Consider the following 22,005-nt stretch of genomic DNA (forward strand, 5'->3'; position numbering starts at 1 on the left):
CTGTTAACACAGTATCGACCTTCTAGAAAGTTTACTTGGCTTCAAAACAGCACCCTCCAAGTACATAAACAAGGAAAGGCTGTTCAAGCCCCTGGACATACAGGACTTGTAATCTAGAAAGCCCCAAAACCCAGGGACTGACCTGTGCTAACAAGTTTCTCAAGCGACTTTATACTGCAATAGCCGGGATCAAAAAAGATGCCTGATCTGGATCTTCCCTACTAAAGAGGAGGGAAGGGGAAGATACCTGGCAGGCTACTCTTCAAGAACATAAAAATCTCTGAACTCGCCCTTCATGAACAGAAAGGCCTCATTAAATCACTTTGGAGACTATACTAGAATATTTTTCCTACTATAATAAAATGGGTGAAATGAGTTTGAGCTACCTGGCTACCTGAAATCCTGCTAAAATTATTAGTATTACTAGGGTATGAAAAACTTCCATCATTCAAATGTAGTATGTCGGTATGTTACGTTTAGGAAAAAAGTCACAGAACACTTAATCCAACTGTTCATTAAAAGTATACAATCTTTTAAAATATATTCCTATAAAATAGAAATAGATTGATTACTTCTTATTTCAAAGAATGAAAAAGCTTGTGAATTAAGACGCTGTAGTTAGGTTTTTAATATGAATCTCATGACATTTGCAACATCTCAAAATCAATCCAAAGTGACTATATTAAAACTGGACTGGAATCAAATGCTTTCCCAAGGTCTGGAGGTTGTTGGAGATTATAAACAAAAGGGAGTGTTTGGGAAAAGAACCCTAAAGTGAAATGTTTCCTAAACAGATCCACATCCACGTACTCACCTTTGACAAGATTATGTGATGGGTTGAAAGCCTCCAGAAGGATAGCAGTTTGGAAATGACAGTGGCTGCCACCCCTCAAGAACACATTTACCACGCTATCTGCTGTCTATTTGCCCAGGAAGAAGTCTCTAGCAGCTAAGCAATGGCCAGATGTATTATCTGGGTGTACCACATCTGACCAGAGCCTACACACTGCGCATTGTTGATTGAGATTATGAACACTAGCATCCTCTTTACATTTTTCCCCCCCTTACAAACATCAGCTTAAAGTACTCTCATTCACTGCTACATACCCCTTCTTTTGTCACTCCTGTTGCTCCAGTATCTTAACAAGCTGTTCTTATATGTATACATGTCTCCTCCCTATCACTCAATTCCAGTTTACCCTCTAAAACCAGTTGCTATTTACATTCCCTCTCAAAATTCATACTATTCCTCAAAAAGAAGAAAATAAACTGCAACAAAAAAACTGATGGTGGGCAGGCTCTGGGAACTCAAATGTTACAGTATTTTGACAATTCATCTCATTGAATCAACCCACCGTGACTGCTTTAGAGGAAGCACAAAGAAAAAAGCAGGACTGCACTGTGGGTGATAGAGGAGAACTCCTACTCCAGAAGGCAACCATTGAATCAGCTAACTACAACACAAACCCACAACCTTACTCTCTCCCAATGAAATTAATGCATTTACACAACCTCCGGTGTTTGATCAGTTCTATACACCACTTCTAATATTCACTTGAGTCACACTTTATATTTTAATGAAGCTTTCATATCAAATTTATAGGTGTTAAATTAAATTTTCATTTTAAAAAGTTCCTAACACCTCAAGAATCCATCTAGCAAACATGATTTGAGCCTAGCAAAACCTGTCTTTTTGGCTGCGTGCAAGATAAAATCCTAACTTCCTTTAACTTGCCTGCCTCTGAAGTGCAAGCAATGACACCAACCTCGTATTTATTTTCACCAGTTCATCCCCATCCACCAAAGTCTGCTAACAGTCAATGGTGGTATCAGTGATAAGAAGGTGGATTGCTATCATATATATAAACCATACTTCCCACTAGCACAATTAAGTTACCTCAGTGAGGTTTGATAAACAACAGTCACCCTGATGACAGTTAAAAAGCTGGTTGTTTGAGCAATCGGTGATGTTGGTTTGGAAGAGGCAAAGACATATATGAGATTGTGGTAGTGCTATTCAGTACCAGGACAATAGGAAACAAGATTCCTGGCAGTAGTAGGTAGGCAAATGTAACAAAGGTCACACTAGCGCTCCATCCTGAACATGCAAACTGGTATGGAGAGGGTCTCATGCGCAGACACAGGAGCTTCTTCATTCCAGCTTAAACCAGCTTTCACTCCTAAGGCAACTGGCATTAATCTGGTGTTTAGCAAGCTGTTAAAATTCTCAGGGAAGGACGAAAGTTTGATTTAATGTCATGAGATATGATTAATGATTCAGATACAGTTCTTACACGTGCGACAACGCTAAGAACTGTGCAAACTGAATGAATGTTACTATTTTAATATCACTCTCTGAAGACTACTGATGTATCAAAGGTTGTTACCATTTTAGTAGTAGTATCAGGATGCAATGATCTTGCTAGATATATCTAACCTTATATGTATACACATATATACACACACAGAGACATATAGATTATTATGTGCGTATATATATGATATGAGCAGCCAAATGAAACAGCACATGGACATGCTGGAGCTTTACTTTTGACAAACCAGTGCATAGGAAATAGTCCTGGTTCAAGTACTCCATAATTTTTATTGCCTTGGTTCAGCACCCATGCTGGCATTTAAGGCAACATCTGACAGAAAGAATGACCTCGCTTGCCAACCGAGCTAAACACACTGTTCTACTTTCATGAGGAGTTTTTGCTGTACACTTGTATACATGTAGCACAGAAATTACGCTCTTGGTCTACACAGCTGCCAAACCAACCAACAGATGAACCAAATTTCAGGCATGAAACCTGTCCATCCCAATGTACCATTGCTGTCCATTTTTCACGTTCCTGGCCTGATAATGAAATCCTGAAGTTAAATGCCGGATGCCTGTCAATAGCTCAGCTTAAACTCAGTGCTGACTGACTTCACATATCAGCTCATCTGACCTGACTTGCCAAAAAGCACACACATTTTTCAAAGTCTTTGGACCAGCTGATGTACAGAAGTTAAACAAGACATGAGAAATAAATCAAAATAAAGTGGCAATACTATACAAAAGGGGTGTTTAGTGTGGGGGGGGAAAAGTCATCCTAGTAATGGCAAACAGGTTACAAGTTTGTAAATTACAGTATGGTGACCTCAAAATACAAGTTTGTATTTTCCTCATGCAGGCACTGTATTATAGCAGAGATCAACAGCAAAAGTTGTCCTCTCTGTTGTCTTGGCCTACTGTATTACATTGTGGTCATTTCTGGAAGAAATGCCAACTGAAGTCTCAGAGGCTAATTTTACAAAACGAGCAAACACACACACCCTGGAATCAAAACCTGACTTCATTGTCAGAAACGCAGCTTGAAAGGGACGCTAGAAAAAAAAAAGTGGTATTTGATTCAATTAATGTGCAGAAAACCCAAGGCAAATCTCCCTTTCCTCCCACGCCAGATCTCTTACGTTTCTTAAGTCCATACGGAAAACTGGACTCCTAAGTAAAGGGGAAAGCTTTCTACACCTTAGAGGCAACAATATTTTTCCATTCAAAAGAATAAAATGAGGAGCATTAGGCAAACCAGTTATCAAATATTCCTCAGCTTCCTCTCGGTCACAAAACAAATACTAGAGAACAGGTGATTTAACACACTGCAAGCTATCCTATTTAAGCCTGACAGAAAAATCAAAGGAATGGAGAAAACTACGGAACTCTTCCACCAGCAAAGACTATGGCCACTGTCATGAAAAAAAAAGAAAATCCAGTTTACCTGAACAAGCTGCTAAAGAATTGGTTAAAAACATAAAAATAGAGCACTGCTTCTAATCTCTTCTCACAAGCTCCTTTCCCACATTAGATTGAGACTTGTAAGACCCTTACAACTGTAAAAAGCCATTCCTACCTAGTTACTCAACAGTTTAGGAGCAACATCATTTTTTATTCTTTGCACCAATATTGCTGTTGCAATAAAGCCCTTTGGTTTTCCTCCGTTTGTACCATTTTAGGTTCTCTTTCCTACTAATTAACTTAAGTGCATTTGCCTCTACCATTTCTGGCATGCAGCAACATGACACTGGCATGATTCTTGACATTTCAACTGCCTCTCAGAAACCTGCAGTAAAATCAATGAGTTTTGTCAACTTCATCTATTCTCTAATTAGCAAAGGTACATACATACGGTAGCACAGGCAGCAACGCCTTCTGTTTGTACACTCAGGAAGATAACTTTGCATCAACTTATACACTGCTTAAACCAGAAGTTTATCTTTACAACCGTGTAATGATTATAAACGTAACTCCTACAGAACCTATTTTGATTTCCTTCACGGCTTAATAACAAAAGTTCTGCAACTGAATGCTGTAAAATTCCTGTAAAATTCCGATACAGTTGTACAAAAATGTAAGCTGTGTGCTAAAAAGTTTCCTCCATGATAAAGGAAAGCCTTTTTGCTTAAAGTTAGATTAAAAGAGACTGAAAACTACTTCACAGGCATGTTCATACTCTCATTGCAGATGTGTTTAACTGTGCTCCCTCCCCCCGCTGTTAACTTTATTAATTGAAAGTTTGCATTCCTTCCATTCATTTGTGTTAGCAGAAAAAACCCCACTTAAATTATGGGCAATTATTTAATGTTTTGAAGATATTTTGAGATATTTGGCTTTCACATCACAAAGCATGTATTACTTCAGACAGCGTTTAGAAACAAAGCAATTCCTTGTCCTCTAGCCACTACTCTGAGCCATGATTTGTGAATGGATTACACGGGGGGGGGTGGGGGCGGGGGGAGCAGGGGGGGTGGACCCAGCCAGAAAAGAGGAAGTTGTGCTTTTGAAACTATCAAAGTGGAGCCCATGCTTTGTGGATAATTTCAGTGACAATTTCAGATCAGTTTAACGCAGAGCATCTACCGTGCATTTTAAAATGAAGCATCTCGTCTCTTTACTCAATTAACAGTAAGACTCAAGAAATAAAATTTTAAATTAAAACCAGACAATTCGTTATTCCAAAGTCATCTGCTGTTTACCCTACGTCAAGTTCTAAAAAACCAGGGATTCCTAGGATGAAGTAGCCACTAATAAAAAAATCCACTGTGACGTTTTCACATTAAAAAACCTGCCCCACCAGTCCCGTCATCTCTCACTTTGCCTTGCTGGAAGGAGCGAGTGCAGCATTTCTTGATCTTACACATAAAATGGTTTCAGTCCCCTCCAACGGGGAAAAGAACAGACAGCTTCTACAGGAGGGGAAGCAATCTTTCGAAAAATCAAGATGCGTGGGAAACAGCACAAGTCCTTGGGCTCAGAAACACAGCTCTGAAACACCTGGCAGTAAATCCATGTCACCCATTTCACCGTAATCCCTCAAGTCACTTTTATGAAGATTACTTCCTGCAGCGCATTCCTCACCCTCCTCCCTCCACGGCCGACAAGGGCTCCAGGATCGGCCACTCCGAGAAGCCGCCCCGCACATCTGGGGACCAACGCGGCGACCGAAGGACCCAGACGGGGTCACGCCTGCTACAGCTGCTCCATTCTCGCGGCGGCGGCCGGAGCCCCGCTCCCCGCCCGACCCCCCGCCCGGCCCCCACCCGCGCCACAACTTTCCCCGCGCCCCTCGGCAGCGCGGCGCGGAGTCCTGCCGCAGCTCCGCTGGGCCCGGGGCAGCCCCGCCGCCCCGGCCCCAGGTCGCCGCCATCGCGCTCCCCCCCCGCCCCGCGGGGACACCCGAGCGCCCGGCACAGCCGCTCGCTCCCCGCGCTGCCCGCCCGCCGGACCCTGCCCCGCGACGACTCCTCACGCCTGTCGCCGCGCACCGCGACCCCTCGGGCACCCCCCGGCCGGCCGCAGCGTGTCCCGCCCGCACCGCCTCCCCCCCTTCCCTCCTCCCAGCGCGGCCGCGGCTCTCGGCTCCCTCCGCCCGGCGGCCGGGGGAACAGCCGGGGCGCAAGTTCGCGAAGTGGCGGAGCGGCGGGCAGGCAGAGCGGGCCGCCCGCCGTCCCCGCGGCCGCGGCGGGCGAAGCCTGAGGACGCCCCCCCCCACCCCACCGCTGCCGCCGGGGCTGACGGCGCGGCGCCCGCCCCGGGCGCGCCCCGTGAGGGGGCGGCTTTCCCGCCTCCCCGTCCCGTCCGGCAGCGGCGGGGACTCACCAGGGATCGAACTCGTGGATGATGCTCTCGAAGCGGATGACGGCGAAGAGCCGGGAGCTGAAGCCGGCCAGCCAGGCCAGGAAGAGGATGGTGAAGGAGAGGAGCGACTGCCAGCCCGCCGGCTGCGACAGGCCCCCCGACAGGCCGCCTCCGCCCGCCGGGGGGCCACCGGCAGCCGCCGCCGCCGCGCCGCCACCGCTCGCCCCGGCGCGGCTGTTGAGCAGCGCCACGGAGTTGGCGGCGGGTTTGTGCTTGTTGTCGGGGGCCGAGTGCTCCGCCATGTTGTACCCTGGGCTCCCTCGCAGCCTCTCCGCCTGGCGCGTGCGGGAAGGAGGCGGAGGGTGGGTGGGGGACGGAGCGGGAGGAAGGGCGGGGGCAAGGAAGGAGGCTCGGCAGGGGAGGGGCGGAGCCCGCCCGGTCCCTCAGCGCTCCTCACCGACTCCCCGCCGCCGCCTCCGAGCTCAGCCGAGCTCTGCCTCCCGCCGCCGCCGTCACCATCCCAGTGCGGCGCGGGGCGGGCGGGCGGGCGGGGGGCGCGGCGGAGGGGGCCGGCGCGGCGCGCGAGCCCGGGGGCGGGGCCCGTGACGGCAGGGGGCGGGGACGAGGGGCGGGCGCAGGGCGGGGGGAGGGGCCGGCGGCCGTGCGCGCAGGCGGAGGGCAGAGCCGTGGAGCCGCGGGCGCGCAGAGGGCGCCAGGGGGTCGCGTTCGCCCCGCGGGCGCAGGCGGGAGGGCCCGGTCGGGTGCGGGGGGCGGAGGGCCGGGCCCCCCCTTCCCAGCGGTTTGACATTGCCGCCCTCCAGCGCGGGAGGAGCTACGGGGAGGGGCGGGGCCGCGAGCAGAAGTGTGGGGGGGCAGGGTAGAGGGACCAATCCCCGCAGTAGCCCTGCTAACAGGAAGTGCATGACGGCCTGTCACAGAGCGACAGGTATTTAAAAGGGGCGGGGCAAGACCAGACAGCCAATCGGAGCGGCGGGATTGAAGGCGTGGCGGCGCGCGGAGGGGAGGAGGCGCTCACTGCCAGCCATTAGGGGTGGGAATAAAAAAAAAAAAGAAAGGGGGCAACGGTGACTGGCGGCGGTTTGTTCCAATCGGAGTGAGGCCAGCGAGTCACGTGGGTGCCCTCGGGAGCGGCTATCACCGCTGGCGGCCCCTGGTGCTGTGTTCGGGCACTGCAGTGTGTGTGGGCCGGCGGGGCGGCACCGCTCCCGGCATGCTCTGCGCGGGGGCGCTCGGTGCGCGCGAGGCGGAGCGGAGCCTGCTGGGAGTCGTAGTCTGTGCGGCGGGGGCGTGCCCGCGCCCCTGAGCGCGCGGGGGCTGCCCTAACGGTTGTAACGGCGCCAACGGCCCCTGTTTCTCAGGGGAGCCTTGCGGCGCTGCCCGCGGCGGGGCGTGCGTGGCAGCGGCGGCACCAGCCGTCCCCGGGGAGCCCCGGCGGCTCACCTTCCTCCGCTGAGGGGGCCCTGGGCTGGCGTTAAGCGCTGCTTGCTCGCCCCTCAGCTCTGGAGCCCGTTTGTCTCTCATGCTGTGAGTCTGCTCTTCGATACTGCGCCTCTTTGGGGCTCGCTTCCCTCTGATGGTGTTTGTTTCAAACGTGTAATTACCCCGTTGGAAACGGTGTTGGCCGCAGCACGCGTTGTGCCAGAACCTGCCCCTCAGGCAGCTGGGAAGGGTAGCTGGGGGCAAAGCCTGGCCAAGGCCGGGGGCAGCTCGCTGCCCTCACCCCGGGGCAGCCACCTGCAGGGCGCCCGGGCCCACCTGCCCCTGCTGGGAGCGCTTCCAGGCCGGGGCAGAGGCCAGCAAATGGAAACTGGTGTTTTGGTTTGTTTTTGTTTCTTTTTTTTTTTTTTTGTAAGTGACTTCTCTTTTAGTAATTTTTGTAATGAAATGCTATTTGGGAGTCCTGTAACTTCCTCAAATATTCTGTGAAACCAGTGGTTACAAAGAGAATGAAGAAAATGAAAAGTTACTGATGTATTGCAGTCATGGTTTTTGAATGGTTATGCTGACCTTCATTCTACTCTGAGATGGCAGAAGACTGCCTGCTTTTAGAAGCATGGTACTAAGCACAGGCAACATTTAAAAAATCAACATGATTGTTTACAGCATTTACACCAACAACTTTTGTGACTTTTATGTAGGGTGGTGTTTTTCAAATTAAATAGCTTGGATTTTGTTGTCTCAGCTTTAGGCATTTCCTTTGATACACAAACATGGCTCTTCAGAGGTCCTGAAGATTTGCAGTTCAATTTCACTGATATCATTGGGGAATGTGCTGGGCCTTAGCTAACTAATACCATTCTAATTAGTCCTTGCTATTGCCTCTGGTTTTATTTTATTTGCCAGAGGAAGAAAACAACGTTCTTTATAAACAACGTAGAAGCCTTTTTATTAAAGTTGTTCTTTTAGTGGAAAACTGTTTAACAATTTGTAGAGCATGTAATTATTTTTCCTCAATCCTTGCATTAGTCAACAGCTGTGAGTCGGTCACCAGGTTTGAAAGCAGAGTTATTGTAAGGTGTGTGTGTGTGTGTTAAGATGAGCACTTCGATACACTGTGGCTCTTAAAGGACTCCATTTTACATACTTTTTTTAGAATAAGGCTTAGGAAAGCATCCAGAAAATTTTGAGGTTCAGTTTTGCCAAACCTGGCTTTTAAAAGACTATGGGTTTTGTTTGGTAGGATTTTTTTAAATTTGTTTGGAGGTTTTTTAATACATGTTCTTTCTTACTCTTGTTTAAATAGGCCAACAATATGTTTGACTTAAGTTAAACATTTGACCCTTTTCTAGTGGTGTTAGGCCTTTTTAATGAGCTGACCAACTGGCATTTTAAGTGAAGGATTATTTATTATTTTTAATTGGTTCATGAACAAAGAGTAAACATGACCAGAAATTTGCAACTATCAAGTCTTTTTCTAAAACATTGAATGATTTTACAACATGCTCAGTCCTGGTGTACTTTTCTGAAATGACAATGCAGTATTTCCATTCTCACAGTTGGGATTCTGTCTTTTCATAACAGCAGTTCAAGCTTAACAATGCAGTAGAGGAGCTGCTTTAAATGGTGGTGGTGTAGATAGAATACCTATGTCTTGTCTTCCTCCCCGACCATTTCCCTTGATATTAAAGGGCCAAAAAGGACTGATGATTCATGTCAGCTGGAAAAAATGTGTATATCAGAACTTATTTTTATGTAAAATTCAGTATCAATGTTAATTTCACTTGATTTGAAATCTGGTTTACTTAAAAATTAGTGCAGACTGTGGTGTGGATAAGGTTATATCGTGTTTACTTTAAATTTCACTGCTATAACTTTTACATCCAACAGGGAGGTTATATCATTCTGACTATGCAGACAGAGTTAAATCAGACAATTTTCAGAGCATAGACAAGCCCAGACAATGTGATTTATTTGAATGCTGACTAATGGTAAAGTGCTGCTTTGTTGTTGCTAACAAATGATATTGTTGCCTATTCATTTTCAAACTGTTCAAAAATCTGTACTGTTGAATACCTCAGAGCTTGGGCAATGAAATCTAGCAGCAGAAAAAGCACAGTTCTAGTAAAAGCTTTTGTTAGTGTTTCAGTAAATATATTTGAATTTTTGTATGAAATGAGTTTTAGTAGTTTTACAATAAGATTGAGCGAAGAAATGTAAATAGATGGGAATTCATGGACTCCTATAGTTAGATGCAAGGATTCAGTGATTTTGATACTATACCGCCATGACAGCAATGGAAGGTTCATTTCTGTAGAGAAAGTGCAAAACATGTTTACTGAAAACTGCATTCAACCCATATTAATAGCTTGATGGGGAAAGAGGTTTTTCATCTCCTTTTTTTTTTTTACTTCCCGCCCCCCTCCCCCCCTCCTCCTGTGCTCTTCCATTTATTTAGAGGTGATTTGGTTTGATTTGTTCCACTGTGTGGTAGTGTTTTCTTTGAACAAAAAAAGCAAACAAACAAAAAAAAAACCAACAAAAATGTTCAAATTAGTGACTGAGGAGTTGACTTTGTGTAGTATTTATGAACCATTTTGCATATAGAAAATCAAATTTCTATTCTGAGCATGTAAAATAATAGCCAAATGCCTTAAGGGGGAAAAAAAAATATTTCATTTCCAAGCTTCCTTAATAACAGAGGATAATGCCAAGTGCAGAATCTATGTTATGGCTGTACAAACCAGAGCATCTTGAAAGTTGTGGAGCTGCATACAGGAAAATCTCAGATGAAAGCTCCTTGTTCTTTAACACAGCTACCATGTGTCACTGGTGTTCAGTCTGCTATTAAAAGAATGGCAAACAAAATTTTTGCAGAAAAAATTGCACATGGACATATCCGGTAACAAATTATTAGTGAGAAGTACAAGCTTCTGGTTGGTGGGAAAAATTAAAACTTTTCACCAAACCTTATTGGCAACGATTCAGCAGTGTTTAACAGGAGTAGGTACCTTAGACAGGTATTTGAAGAGCAGCTCAGGTTCCAACTTTGTAGTTCTGCAGATGAACAAGTTTGGTGTTAAGGATTTTTGAGGATGGCCATAGAGATTAATGATACAGTACTTCCTGAACTGCAGAATATTACAATGTAAATAGCACAGTTGAGTGTAACTTGATGTGGCAGAGGGTGCCTGATTTCAGTTATGTGCTTGGATGATCATTGTTTAAAAATTATGACAATGTTTAAATGAGAGAAAACATAATGCTATTGCATATAATTATCCCTGAGAATTCCTAAGTTTAATGTGTTTAAAAAAATAACTATCTATTAGTCTCCATATAGACAAAATTACATGAGTTTAAAATAATTTTAAAATTAGTTTAATCCAGCAGGTGCAACCCTTTGTGGATATGCATAAATCAATTAATCCAGCTGTAAACTGATACAAGATTGTCTGCAAAGAGCTTTGCACCTATGTAACTGTAACGAGGTTTCTAATTGATTTGAATTAAAACGGCCCAACTCTTGTGTTTAGACAAGGCCTTCATCTAGCATTTCAGTAACAGTAGAAACTTGACTTAATCCTGACAGTGTTCTACTGGTGATTTCTCCTTTTCCTTTCCAAGACTTTAGACATGCGTTGATGTTCCTCTTCTGCTTCTCCTGTTTTAATTATCCTACTTAATTTCCCTTTTCCATGACCTGAACAATGGTAAAAATCACTCTGGCTTGCACACACAGGCCTGCAAGGTGTTACAATGCTTTCTGCTCTCCCCAGCCAACACCTGGCATACTCTGCTGCTGCCAGCACCTTTTTTATCAACCTTGTCTTCACTTCTTGTGAAGAAATGGGGGTTTTCCCTCTGGTGGGCTGGTACCACCTCTGCAAAGTCCCCATCCCTTGTTACAAAAAACTGAGGGAGAGGCACAGACTGAGACTTTCTTTAAATAAATTAAAAAATACCGTATTCAAGTTATAGATGTGTATATTCTAACCCACATCCATAAGTGCTGTGCAACATTTAAAATCTGCGGACCTCTGAAGTACCTTTCTTGAAGTGTTGTTTTGTCACCTCTAGTGTTTGCAAGCACCTTAACGAAAACTTGGTTGTTCTTGGCAAATGCTGCAGCCAAGTGTTTGTGCAAAACTTTCATCTTATTCCTTCTTGTAAGAAGAGATGTGCTGCCTTGGGGATGATCAGCAAAAAATAAAATGTTAAGAAAGGCCATTTTCTTCAGGGACATCACTAAATGGCCCATCAAATAGCTGAACACTGGTGTTTAGCATGTAAATGGTAAGTCCTCAGAAGTTGTAGATACTGGGTCTTATTAAAATGTTACGTTGGAACAGCAAAGCTGCTAAGGGAACCGGCTGGAGGGTAAATCTAACCTCTGGGGAGTGGAGTGAGAGATATATCCATTTCAAATATATGGGATCTGTTACTGCTTAGTTGTGATGAAGGTGAATTCTGACACTGGATTCAAGTGAGAGGGGAGAGCAGAACACAGGAAAGAAGCATTCTGGTGTTAGCTGTAACACCAGCTGCATGTTACAGCATCAAGTGAGATGTGGAAACAGCAAAGAGCAGAGGGACAGAGGAAGAAAACTGGTTTTATGTTGTTGTTTAAAGCCTGTTGAAATCTGTGGGTGTTATTTGTTGATACAATTTTGACCACCCTTCAGTTGTATTTTTCTTCATTGCCTCCTTCAGACCAGAACATTCCACAGAGTTCCTGGTAGCAACTGAATGTAGGGGAAGGGGAAGAAGGTAGTTTGCACATTGTCTGTGAACTATTACCATAGTTCATCAAAGCTTAACTCTTCTGATTTTAGTTTGGCTTATAAATTAGAGCAAGTTGTTTAAGGTGGTAAGTTCTACAGTATTGAAGATACTTCAGTATCTAATTTAGTAGGAAAAAAAATGTAATGGTGAAGTATAGTATCAGCAAAGGATTCCCCATGCCTGAAAATTTCTCTTTAAGTATTGTGCAGTATTTTTCCATAATTGGGCTTGTAGTCCAAACTTGCATAGCCTTGAGGAAAAAGAAGTTTACAAAGAATTGTTTCTAGTGCTTTTCTGTTGCTAGCAATTCAAACTAATTGTCTTCTTGCTGTTTTCTAGACTACTTGTAGATATTTTTCTCTTCAACTGCTACATTAATAACTACATCAGAATTGCAAAGGAGTTTAAGTCATTTTGTTGTGGAGTGAAACGTGCCAAAATGCACAATGCAATACAAAAGAGGAGCTTATGGGTGATTTGGGATAAGGTAATTTCAACCCATCCTCACATACAGATCTGAAGTGAGGACTGCATCATTGTCGAGAAGAGAATTCAGCAATGACTACTTTATGATTTAATATGACTTGAATTTTTTTTGGCTGTCATCAAATGGTTAGAGGCTTCAAAAGTGGAAATACTGCTGTATTGCAGAAAAGTTAAGAGGCTTTTAGTGACTTCTGTCCACATGTGAACTGAAGCACAGTGGTCTGTGATGTCTAATCTGTAGGTCTTCAGTTCTTGCCACAGGAATCTCTTTTTGTAACTGACTGTAGCACTTAAATCTACAATAAAAAAAAATCAAAAACACATGCCAGAAATTCATCTGGATAACAATAAATCTCAGTTTCATCTGGAACAATGAATCTTAATGTTTAAAACCCTATCCTGAGAAAACTGATCCCACAATAATTAATCCTTACTGCTAAAGTCTCTTCTTATGCATCCCTCCTTTAAATATTTGTTCCACTTTTGTAGGTCTTAGGACACTGAAATCCATATTGATACTTCATTCCAGTTACTGATGGTGCTCCCAGACCTAAAAACCCAGTTAGTATTTCAAATTAATCTCCTAAAAGAGAATTTCTAACTGCAAAAGGAAAGCAGCCACATAAACCTGATGCAAAAATAAAGATCCTTTTCTTGACTATATAACAAGTACAACTGCAAAAACAGGACAAGAGGATGCCAAAGCACCTGAGCCACCGTTCAAGGCAGACACTTGCAGGACATACTGGACCAGTTACGTGGCTGTTATGTGCCCTGTTTTCCTTCCTTGATGTAGCAATCAGCCTAATGTAACAAACAATCTCATAACTTTAAAAAGCCTCTGTTGTTTTCTGGTGTGAATGCTGTTCTCTAGAACTTGTTTTTTCCTCTTACACTCTCTGTACTTCTGCATTTAAAAACACTTTGGGAGGTTGCATGAAATTGTCTTTAACATGAAGATACAAAAATGCCTTAAAAATGCTGATTTAATAGCTCTCCTGGCACATGCATGCTGTCTGCCTGTCTCCTCCCCCCATCTTTGTGGGATTTTTGCCTCATTTTTGCATGGAGCCAGTGTTGCTTGAGACCATCCAAAGTTACTGGCACCTGTGTGGTAACTCTCATGTCAGTATTTCTTTTTTCTGAGAGAGAACAGATGCACATTGGTTTTGCACAAAGGAGTATGATCAGCATTGCTTCAGCTTCTTTGTGCTGTGGAGATCACACAGTAGGCATAGCCAAACTGTTGACCTTCAAAATCATGGGGATGAGAGATGAACAAATCTTCCAACTGTTCCCTGTACTGGTGCCTAAAGTGTGGACCATTGGGATAAATTTTGATACTGTACATAAGAGCCTTTTCAACCACATAATCTACCGTGTCAGACATACATTGTTAAGGTGGGGGGGCAGCAGCAGGGGCAGACACACCAGGATAGCACCAGCATCCAAACTGTATGAGAGCTTCCATGCTTACTGTTGTCTTCTGACATCTAACAGACACACAATGTCACGAAGACCTTATCAACATTAATTTGAGAGAGATGTATTTTGTGAATGTAGTTGCTGTCTGTTAAGTGCATGGTATAAAGTTCAATTCTTGTAGGCTGCAGGGAGTATCTGTCATGGAGCAGTTCCTCCCCTTTGTCAGTCCTCCTCTGCCTTTGGCGTTCCCTCCGTTGTTTCTAAATCTTTTTGTTCCCTCCCCCTCTGTCTAGCTGGTGTTTTCTTTTCTTAGACATGTTTTCATAAAAGTGCCACCAACTTGGCTGATAGGCTCAGCCTTGACCTGCAGTGGGTCCATTGCAAAGCCGTCTGGAACCACTGATGTCCAGCATATGGTAGCCCCTGACCTCTCCCTATAGAGGCTGTCCCTCCAGTCTCCCCATTACCAAAATCTTGCTACGTGCATCCAATATAGATTTCCAAGTCCACACAGGCAAACTGGATAGGGTATGTGACCAAGCCATCTGCATCACAGTATCTTTTTGCTGGTTGCCAGGAATTTTTTACTTTACTCGAAGGTCTTTTTATTACTTACTATTCTTGTTTATAAAACACCACACGTTAAATATTACAGAATCATAGAATCATTTAGGTTGGAAAAGACACAGAGGTTGTATGCATTTATGGAGTCACACAACTTTTTCTTTTGAGAGGATGTTATTTATTAATATTGAGAATAAATTCAGGAATTTCTAAGATAATGGGCTCTCTTAGAGAAAATACCCCCATTATCTTGACATACAATGTTCTTTAATTTGCTGAATCGGTTTTACTTACATCTCCTTCATGTGACTTCCACTTGAAGCAAAGATATACTCTGTGGGTTTTATTGCAGGCAGATGGTAAGATTTGTGTGGAAATCCTAGGCAATTTTTATTGGGCTGTTAATTACTGGCATTTGAATTATTAGGCATGGTAATCTTTTCTTATTTCTGCAACAATTATCCTTCTTCTGGAAAGAAACGTGACTTGTATTAGTCTGTGACTTCCTAGGTTTCTTCATTAACTTATTGTGTCAGGCAACAGCAGGGTGAAGACTGTTCAAATGCTCTTTTAACAGCATTAGAGTAATTTTGTCAGGCTTGGGAAAGTTTCGCTGTAGTGACTCCACCCTACTGTGGCCTGTAACTTAGCGTGCATTGTCCTAACCTAAACTGTCAAGTAGAAGTTTTATGTAGTTTCTTCTAATGTGATGGGAGCGAATTTTTATTAATACAGTCAATACTGGCTCTCACAGCTAGAAACTAGGAAAGCTGTGAATATTAAGTGCAAAGACTGACCATCTTTTGTGTAATTCTCTATTTTAGTTGAGATAGAGATATGCTTCTGAAGATCAGCCAGAACCTCCAGAGTATTATAAGCACTGTCCGTCAGCATAATACAGTTATGTTGTGGAGTACTATAGAGACTCCTAAACATTCAGAAATGCAAGGTCAAACCCTGAGTGCTTTTAGGTGTTCAGTCCTGAATCATATCCATTTATGATGGCAAAGAGTTTTTTTGTCTGTCACATATTAGAACAACCTGAAGAATGGCAGATTCCCAGCGGGATGAAAAAATGAAATATCAATATTTTAGTTCCTCTGTCTCCATATAGTAGCATTATCCTTTTACTTATGCAGTCAACCTCATGGCACTTAGTTTCTTGATAAGGAAGCATTCAGCTTCTGAAGCACTAGTGCTAGGTAGGTCTGTTAGAAATGTATACGTAAGCTTTCCTTTTCTCCAAGATGAGAGATAGAATTGTAACTTGTTCCACCCATCCTTGAGAAATAAATACCTTTCAATGCAGGTTTTAAATATGGTAATTAGACATACTTGTGCTTTATCTTAAGTTCATTTTGGAAGCAGTACTCTCATCATTCCTAATCATCACTTTTTATTAACTGTTGGGAAGGCACCCTTTTGTGTATTGGGAATTAACTGTAATTAGGTTCTATCTCACTAAAGCACTGCTATGTAAACCACTTCACCTCTTGTTTAACTGAGAAACTGAATGTGGAAAGACTTAATGTTAACAAGGAAAGAATGAATATTTAAATTGGCCAAACAGTATTATGGCTCTTCTGAGCCTCTTGGTACATAGTTACTGGCATTGCCTCCTTTCCTCTGCTCATGTAGTCCTTACTTGCAGGCATCTGCAAGGCTTGAAAAATGCTCTGGAGTTATAAATAAAACACAGGCAGCAGAGTTGAGATGTTAAGTGTTCAAAACAAGCTCATCAGTGTATATATGTCACAAGCAAACAAACACTGCGTTTCAACCCGTGTATCTAGTCAGTTCTGAATTTTTGGAAAGATACAGTTTCTTAGGCCTAACTTACATATGATAGAGCTTTTTCCCGTTGGAGGAACAGAACCACAGGGGCCAGTTCTTCTGGTAACAACACTGTTGACAGATTTCAAAGTGTGGTCAGTGGGTCTCCATCGTGGCTGCCTATAAGGTGTTTGCAAAAGGAAGCATAGCCTTAGATTGACTATGGAGAAATACATCTTCACTGAAAAACTTCTTGGGGTATAAGAATTGAAAAGGGCTGAAAACAGCTATTCTGTTGCAGTGTTTATGCTCTTGGTCTAGTACAGGGTCTTCTGCTGTGAGTGAGGAGCTGCCCCAGTCCTGCCTGCAGATGAATAGAGTTCACATGTAGAGTAGAACAACTGTAAGGATGCGATAGTGTATTTTACTTTTTAGACTGTTTTGAATGTCTGTCCCTAAAACTAGTAAAATCTACTTTTCTTAGGGCTCTGAAGAACAGAATTCTGCAGATTGACATATGTTTTGGTTTGATGGGAGATGAACTTCTATTCTTAAACCATAATACCAGATAGGCCAAAATATCCTGCACTTCAGCTGTGTTACAAGGGTACTGACTGTGATACCTGAAGCAGAAAGGAAGAAAACTATGATGATAGTTGTGCAAGACTCGACTTCAATTGTTTAAATCCCAAACTTTTATCCTGTGACTGTGGTGGAGGGAAAAGAAAAATGCCTGTGCCTTAAGGAGCACATATGAAATCCTAATCAGCAGGAGCATTCTTGGTGCTTAGCTACCTGGTTAATCTAAACAACTTGCCTACAGTAATAAAGTTAAGCATTTCTTGCTGTGAGTTTTCAAATTCTTTTGAAGATAGAGTTGCTTGGATTCTGACTGGGCTGAATCCATGACAGAAGAATGGAGACTGAAAGGAGAAAAATCTGTAGATTTTCCTGTGAAGGTTTCGGTATAGGTGAGTTGAAGTGCTGCCAGAGCACACTTACGGTGACGTATGCGTTAAGACTTGTGTCTTTTATATCGTGTCCTTCCTAGAAGCCAGGAAGATGATGCTGTTGCTGACTCTTAATCAGAATCAGAGTGATAACTTCTTGCAGAAGCACTTTGGTTTAGATATTGGATCAAGAAAGCATTTTTCTTGACATTTTTCTAGGTATGTTGTTCCCAATCTCATTTTTTCTAGGAAAATTAACACAAGATCTGTGATGTAAAAAAAAAAAAAAAAAAAAATTGTTGTGCTCCCTTTAAGAGATCAGGTTGCCTTGGATATTTGTAGCTTGGTTATATATCTGGATATAACAAACAGACAGTTTTGAGGATTCTCTCTAACAATGGATGAGGTGAGGATATCCCTGCAGATTCTCGATGATGGGAGAGAAGTTGCTTACAAGTTGGGAATATTTTTATAGGATCCATTTTTATAAAATCTATTTTGGCCTGTTTTACTTGAAGACTGTAGTTTTAAAATTTTTGAAATGTGTAAGCCTTAAGTTGAGCACTTAAGCTTGTATTTTTCTGTAAGCATGTGAATAGCTCCATTGAAGAGCATGGAGCTAATCTTGCACTGAAGTGTTTTGCTGAATTGAGTCCCTAAAGAGTTTAATTGCATGCAAAGAAAAATATATCAAAATATATGAGCATTTTTCCCAGGTTTGGTGAAAATACTTTTGCTTTCTGTATGTGCTTCTTAGTATATGTTTCCCTTGAATGCAGTTTGAATATAATTCTGCTGTTCAGCAACCCAGATGCAAGAAGCATAACATAAATACCTTTCCCTTCCCTCCCCCCTCCATCCCTCAAAGTTGCATTTGGCAGGTGTATCATGATATATATTGATGTTACTATTTTATTAAGGACTTATAAAATGCTGGACAGTAATAAGGTACCTTTCAGCAGCCTAAGGGCTGGATTTGTGCACTGTTCCATACTGTTACATAAGCACAGAGAAAGCGCAAGGCATCACCTGCCCTCCTACTCCAATCCAATATAATACTAGTCATTGTGCTCAAACTCTATTATCACTCTGCAAACAGGATTAAGCCACTGTTGTCAGTAAGAGTTATTCATATTTATTTTGGAAGAATCAGCCCACAGAAGTAGTCTCAGATTATTTTTGGTGATGGAGGTGTATATGCTCTCAAGTAGAGGCATGGGATGTATCCTGAGGGAGGTGAGTGTGTGAGGAACCCAAAGTTACTCAAGACCCACCCAGCTGTAATCAAGAGTAGCTGATAGGCACAGCCCAGTTACTACTTTTTCTGTTCTATAGGAAACTCTCTGTGGTTCCAGTATATGACCCTTTTATTCCCTGGGGACAGGACAAAGCAATAGCTGGGGCTATTACCACTCCAGAGTCAGCCACAGCTCTCTGCTGTAACAGATGAGTAGCTGGGGTCATGCAGAGCATTATCTGCTAACATTTCCAAGGAGGGATTTGCATTTGAGCTCCCAGGAGTGTCTCAGACTGCACTCCCTGTTGGAGCAGGGATTGATAACTGAGACCCTCTGTTCAGTGTCTTTTTTTTTTTTTTTTTTTTTTGGATTGTAGGTGGCCTGAATTGCATGGCAGAGCAGCTTTCTCATAAGTGGCTGTAGGTGGAGCTCAAGGTGATAATGTTAACTTTAGACATTTCGGCAAATATCCCAGGTGAGACTGGGAAGCCTCCAGGCCACTGTGTCATTTCAGGAATTCTTACTGATGTGATCAATAATGTATTGCTTTAACTTGACTAGTAGATATACAACTCAAATCAGGCTTAAATAGTTAATGTGTGACCTTCATTTGCCTGTATGACTTGGGTATGACTTTGCTGGGCGTATAGAAAGTTGTGTTAGACAGTGATCAAATGTAAGCATGTCAGGAAGGGTAATGTTTTAGAAGTGTGAATATGATATAGTACTTGTGAAATGGTACTTAAGTCTAAAGAATTGATTTTATTTTGTTGCAACTTTAGAACCATTAGTGGACTTGTCAGACTTCTCAACCTTATTATCTCCCAGAATAATGAAGGACAGAGTTTTCATAAAATGTTGGTTTTCATTTTATTGGTTAAAACAAACAAACAAAAAAAGTAATTGGTCATCTTCATGTACTATATGATTCATGGAATCTAGAGATAGGAAAGACCTGTCAGGTTACATAGTCCATCACCTTGCTCCTGCAAAATGGTTCTGTACCATTAACTTTTCCAGAAATCTATGCAATTTAGTTTTAAATATCTCTGCAAGTAACAGGATTTTGACTGCTTCCCTAGGGAAGTTATTGAACACCTTTTTCAAAACTATTTCATTATATTTTACTTTCTATTTAGCATACATATATAGATAGGTAGATGGATATAGATATATTTTGAAGGACAGCAGTTTGTTATCTGATCTTTTCTGGGCTAGGTAGCGAGAAAAAAAATTATTTTCCAGTCCAATGCTATATATATCCAAGTGCCTTAGCAAATGTTGAGGTTTTGGAGTTATGTTTTCATGTATATTTTGTTGCAGTAAGGGCCCCCCCCCCCCCGAAGAGTGAGAGAAGATATACTGTTGAAACAAATTCAAATATATCCTGACTAAAAAATAAAAAGCTTCTCTTATTACCATAACTTCTTATCACAGTCATTTAACGTACTGCTAATCGTAATGACAGGTAAACAAAAGACTAAGCAAAATGAGATTTGTAAATTTTATCTTTATTTTAAATTCATGTCTACATGTCTTTGCTACTCCTTAATAATTCTTGCTGCCAAGCACTCCAGATCTTTATAGGCATTCCTTCTGAAAGAACAATGTTGTTGTTCAAACAAATTGCACACCCTTGTTCTTTTAATCTCTCTAAAAGATTAAAGATCAAGAAGAACATTAAAGAGCCCTAAAAAGCTAACATTCGCTTTCATTTTGGTTTGCCCTTTAATGAAACTAGTACTCTTTCTGCTAGAAGGTGCAACAGAAATTATTTCTAGTGTTTTAAAACACTGTAGCACATCTATTTGCCCATAAATACAATTATTTGTCACCTCTTTGGGACAACTTACCTCCTAACAGTGGCATGCTGTGTAAGAGTGTAACAATGAGAGGATGTTTAATAGAAATCTCAGAATTGAAAACAGGTCAGTTTAAATAAACAAGCCTAAAAATATAGCTTGCTAAAGCAGTTCATATCAAACTAAATATAGTATTCTCTCTAATTTAAAAATTATATATATATCTTTAATATTAAAACTTTAAAAATAAAACTTTTATTCACATTCTGAATAGCTAGAATCCCAATAGATGAAGGTCTTCCAATAGTTCTAGTCTTGGTAACAGTATCATTCATGGTTACAGTTTAGCAGGCTTAAGTTCCTTAATGAATTGTACCTTAATGAAATAACATGATTGCCTACATAGCTGTAGATTAGTTCATGACCAGAAAAGGGATTGAAACTCCTATGGCCTTTATCCTTTAATTACATGCAGCAACTTCCTGATATTTCCCTTCTATATGATAAGGGCCTTAGACTTGCTTGCCTCCCTTCCCAAAAATGTTCATGGACTTATGCCCATGCTAAAATGTTTTAAGTACTTAATGACTTATAAAGTAAGTTGGATTGGACATTTGTCTAAGTTCTTTTCTAAGGACTTTAATTTTATGCATAGGATGCCTGTGGGATATTTTGCTTGAAGAAAGTAAAAACATGAAGTGAGGTAAAAATGAATCCATAAGAAAGTAGTGCTCCCATCTGAGGAGAGTTCTACTACTTTTGCTTGTTGAAATTGTGAAGGCAAAATAAGCAAATGAACAAGCTTGTTGCCCAGGAAGCTAAAACCAGAAATATTCGAAATTTGTGTGGTATTCCTGAGAAGAACCTCTCGGACTGGGATCAGAACCTCTTGGACAGGGATCAGTGAGAAATCTTCCCACCAAAGCTTCAGGTGGCTGAGGAAACATGCTGTTCACTGGTTAGGAATTTAGTGGATAACCAGGACAGGTGGAAGTGAAAATCATCCTGAGCAAATGTGATTAGATGCTAGAAACATCGCCAAATTTTCATTAATCAGGCTTTATGTCCAAATGGCAATTTCCAGGAAGTAAAATCTTATTTCCTTTATCTTTGTCTCTTTCCTGCTTTTATCCCGAGCATTTTTTAATTTTTAAAGCTGATGAATATCCACAGTCATCTCTCATATCATACATCTATACTGCAATCTAGCAATGTCGTTATAGCTCCTCGTGATACGCCTGAGCTAGCTTTAAAACAGCTAGCTTGGGTACCAAGCACAGCATAGCCAGACAGGGGCCTGGAGTTCAATTTAGGCTGTTTGATGTATTTAGGTTTTAACAGTCTGTACTGAGACTCATCCTGCTTTGGGGTGGACTTTTGTCAGTCACCAAACAGGTTAGTTAAGT

At 42.2% G+C, this 22,005-nt stretch overlaps 1 protein-coding gene and 1 long non-coding RNA gene across 2 annotated transcripts in view; one reads left to right on the top strand and one right to left on the bottom strand.

Annotated features, from left to right (window-relative positions):
* The window catches only part of STT3B (STT3 oligosaccharyltransferase complex catalytic subunit B), a 52,845-nt gene extending 46,213 nt beyond the window's left edge, over positions 1-6,632 (bottom strand). The window contains exon 1 of the mRNA XM_037386533.1: positions 6,140-6,632. Within this exon, the coding sequence (XP_037242430.1) occupies positions 6,140-6,420 (281 nt within the window). The 5' untranslated portion in view covers positions 6,421-6,632. The remainder of the gene's footprint in view (positions 1-6,139) is intronic.
* A 773-nt stretch (positions 6,633-7,405) lies between these two features.
* Positions 7,406-22,005, top strand: part of LOC119147604 — a 33,176-nt gene continuing 18,576 nt past the window's right edge. The window contains exon 1 of the long non-coding RNA XR_005104089.1: positions 7,406-7,663. This is a non-coding gene — a long non-coding RNA (uncharacterized LOC119147604). The remainder of the gene's footprint in view (positions 7,664-22,005) is intronic.

Source organism: Falco rusticolus, chromosome 4 (genome assembly GCF_015220075.1).
Source record: "Falco rusticolus isolate bFalRus1 chromosome 4, bFalRus1.pri, whole genome shotgun sequence".
Lineage (NCBI taxonomy): Eukaryota > Metazoa > Chordata > Aves > Falconiformes > Falconidae > Falco > Falco rusticolus.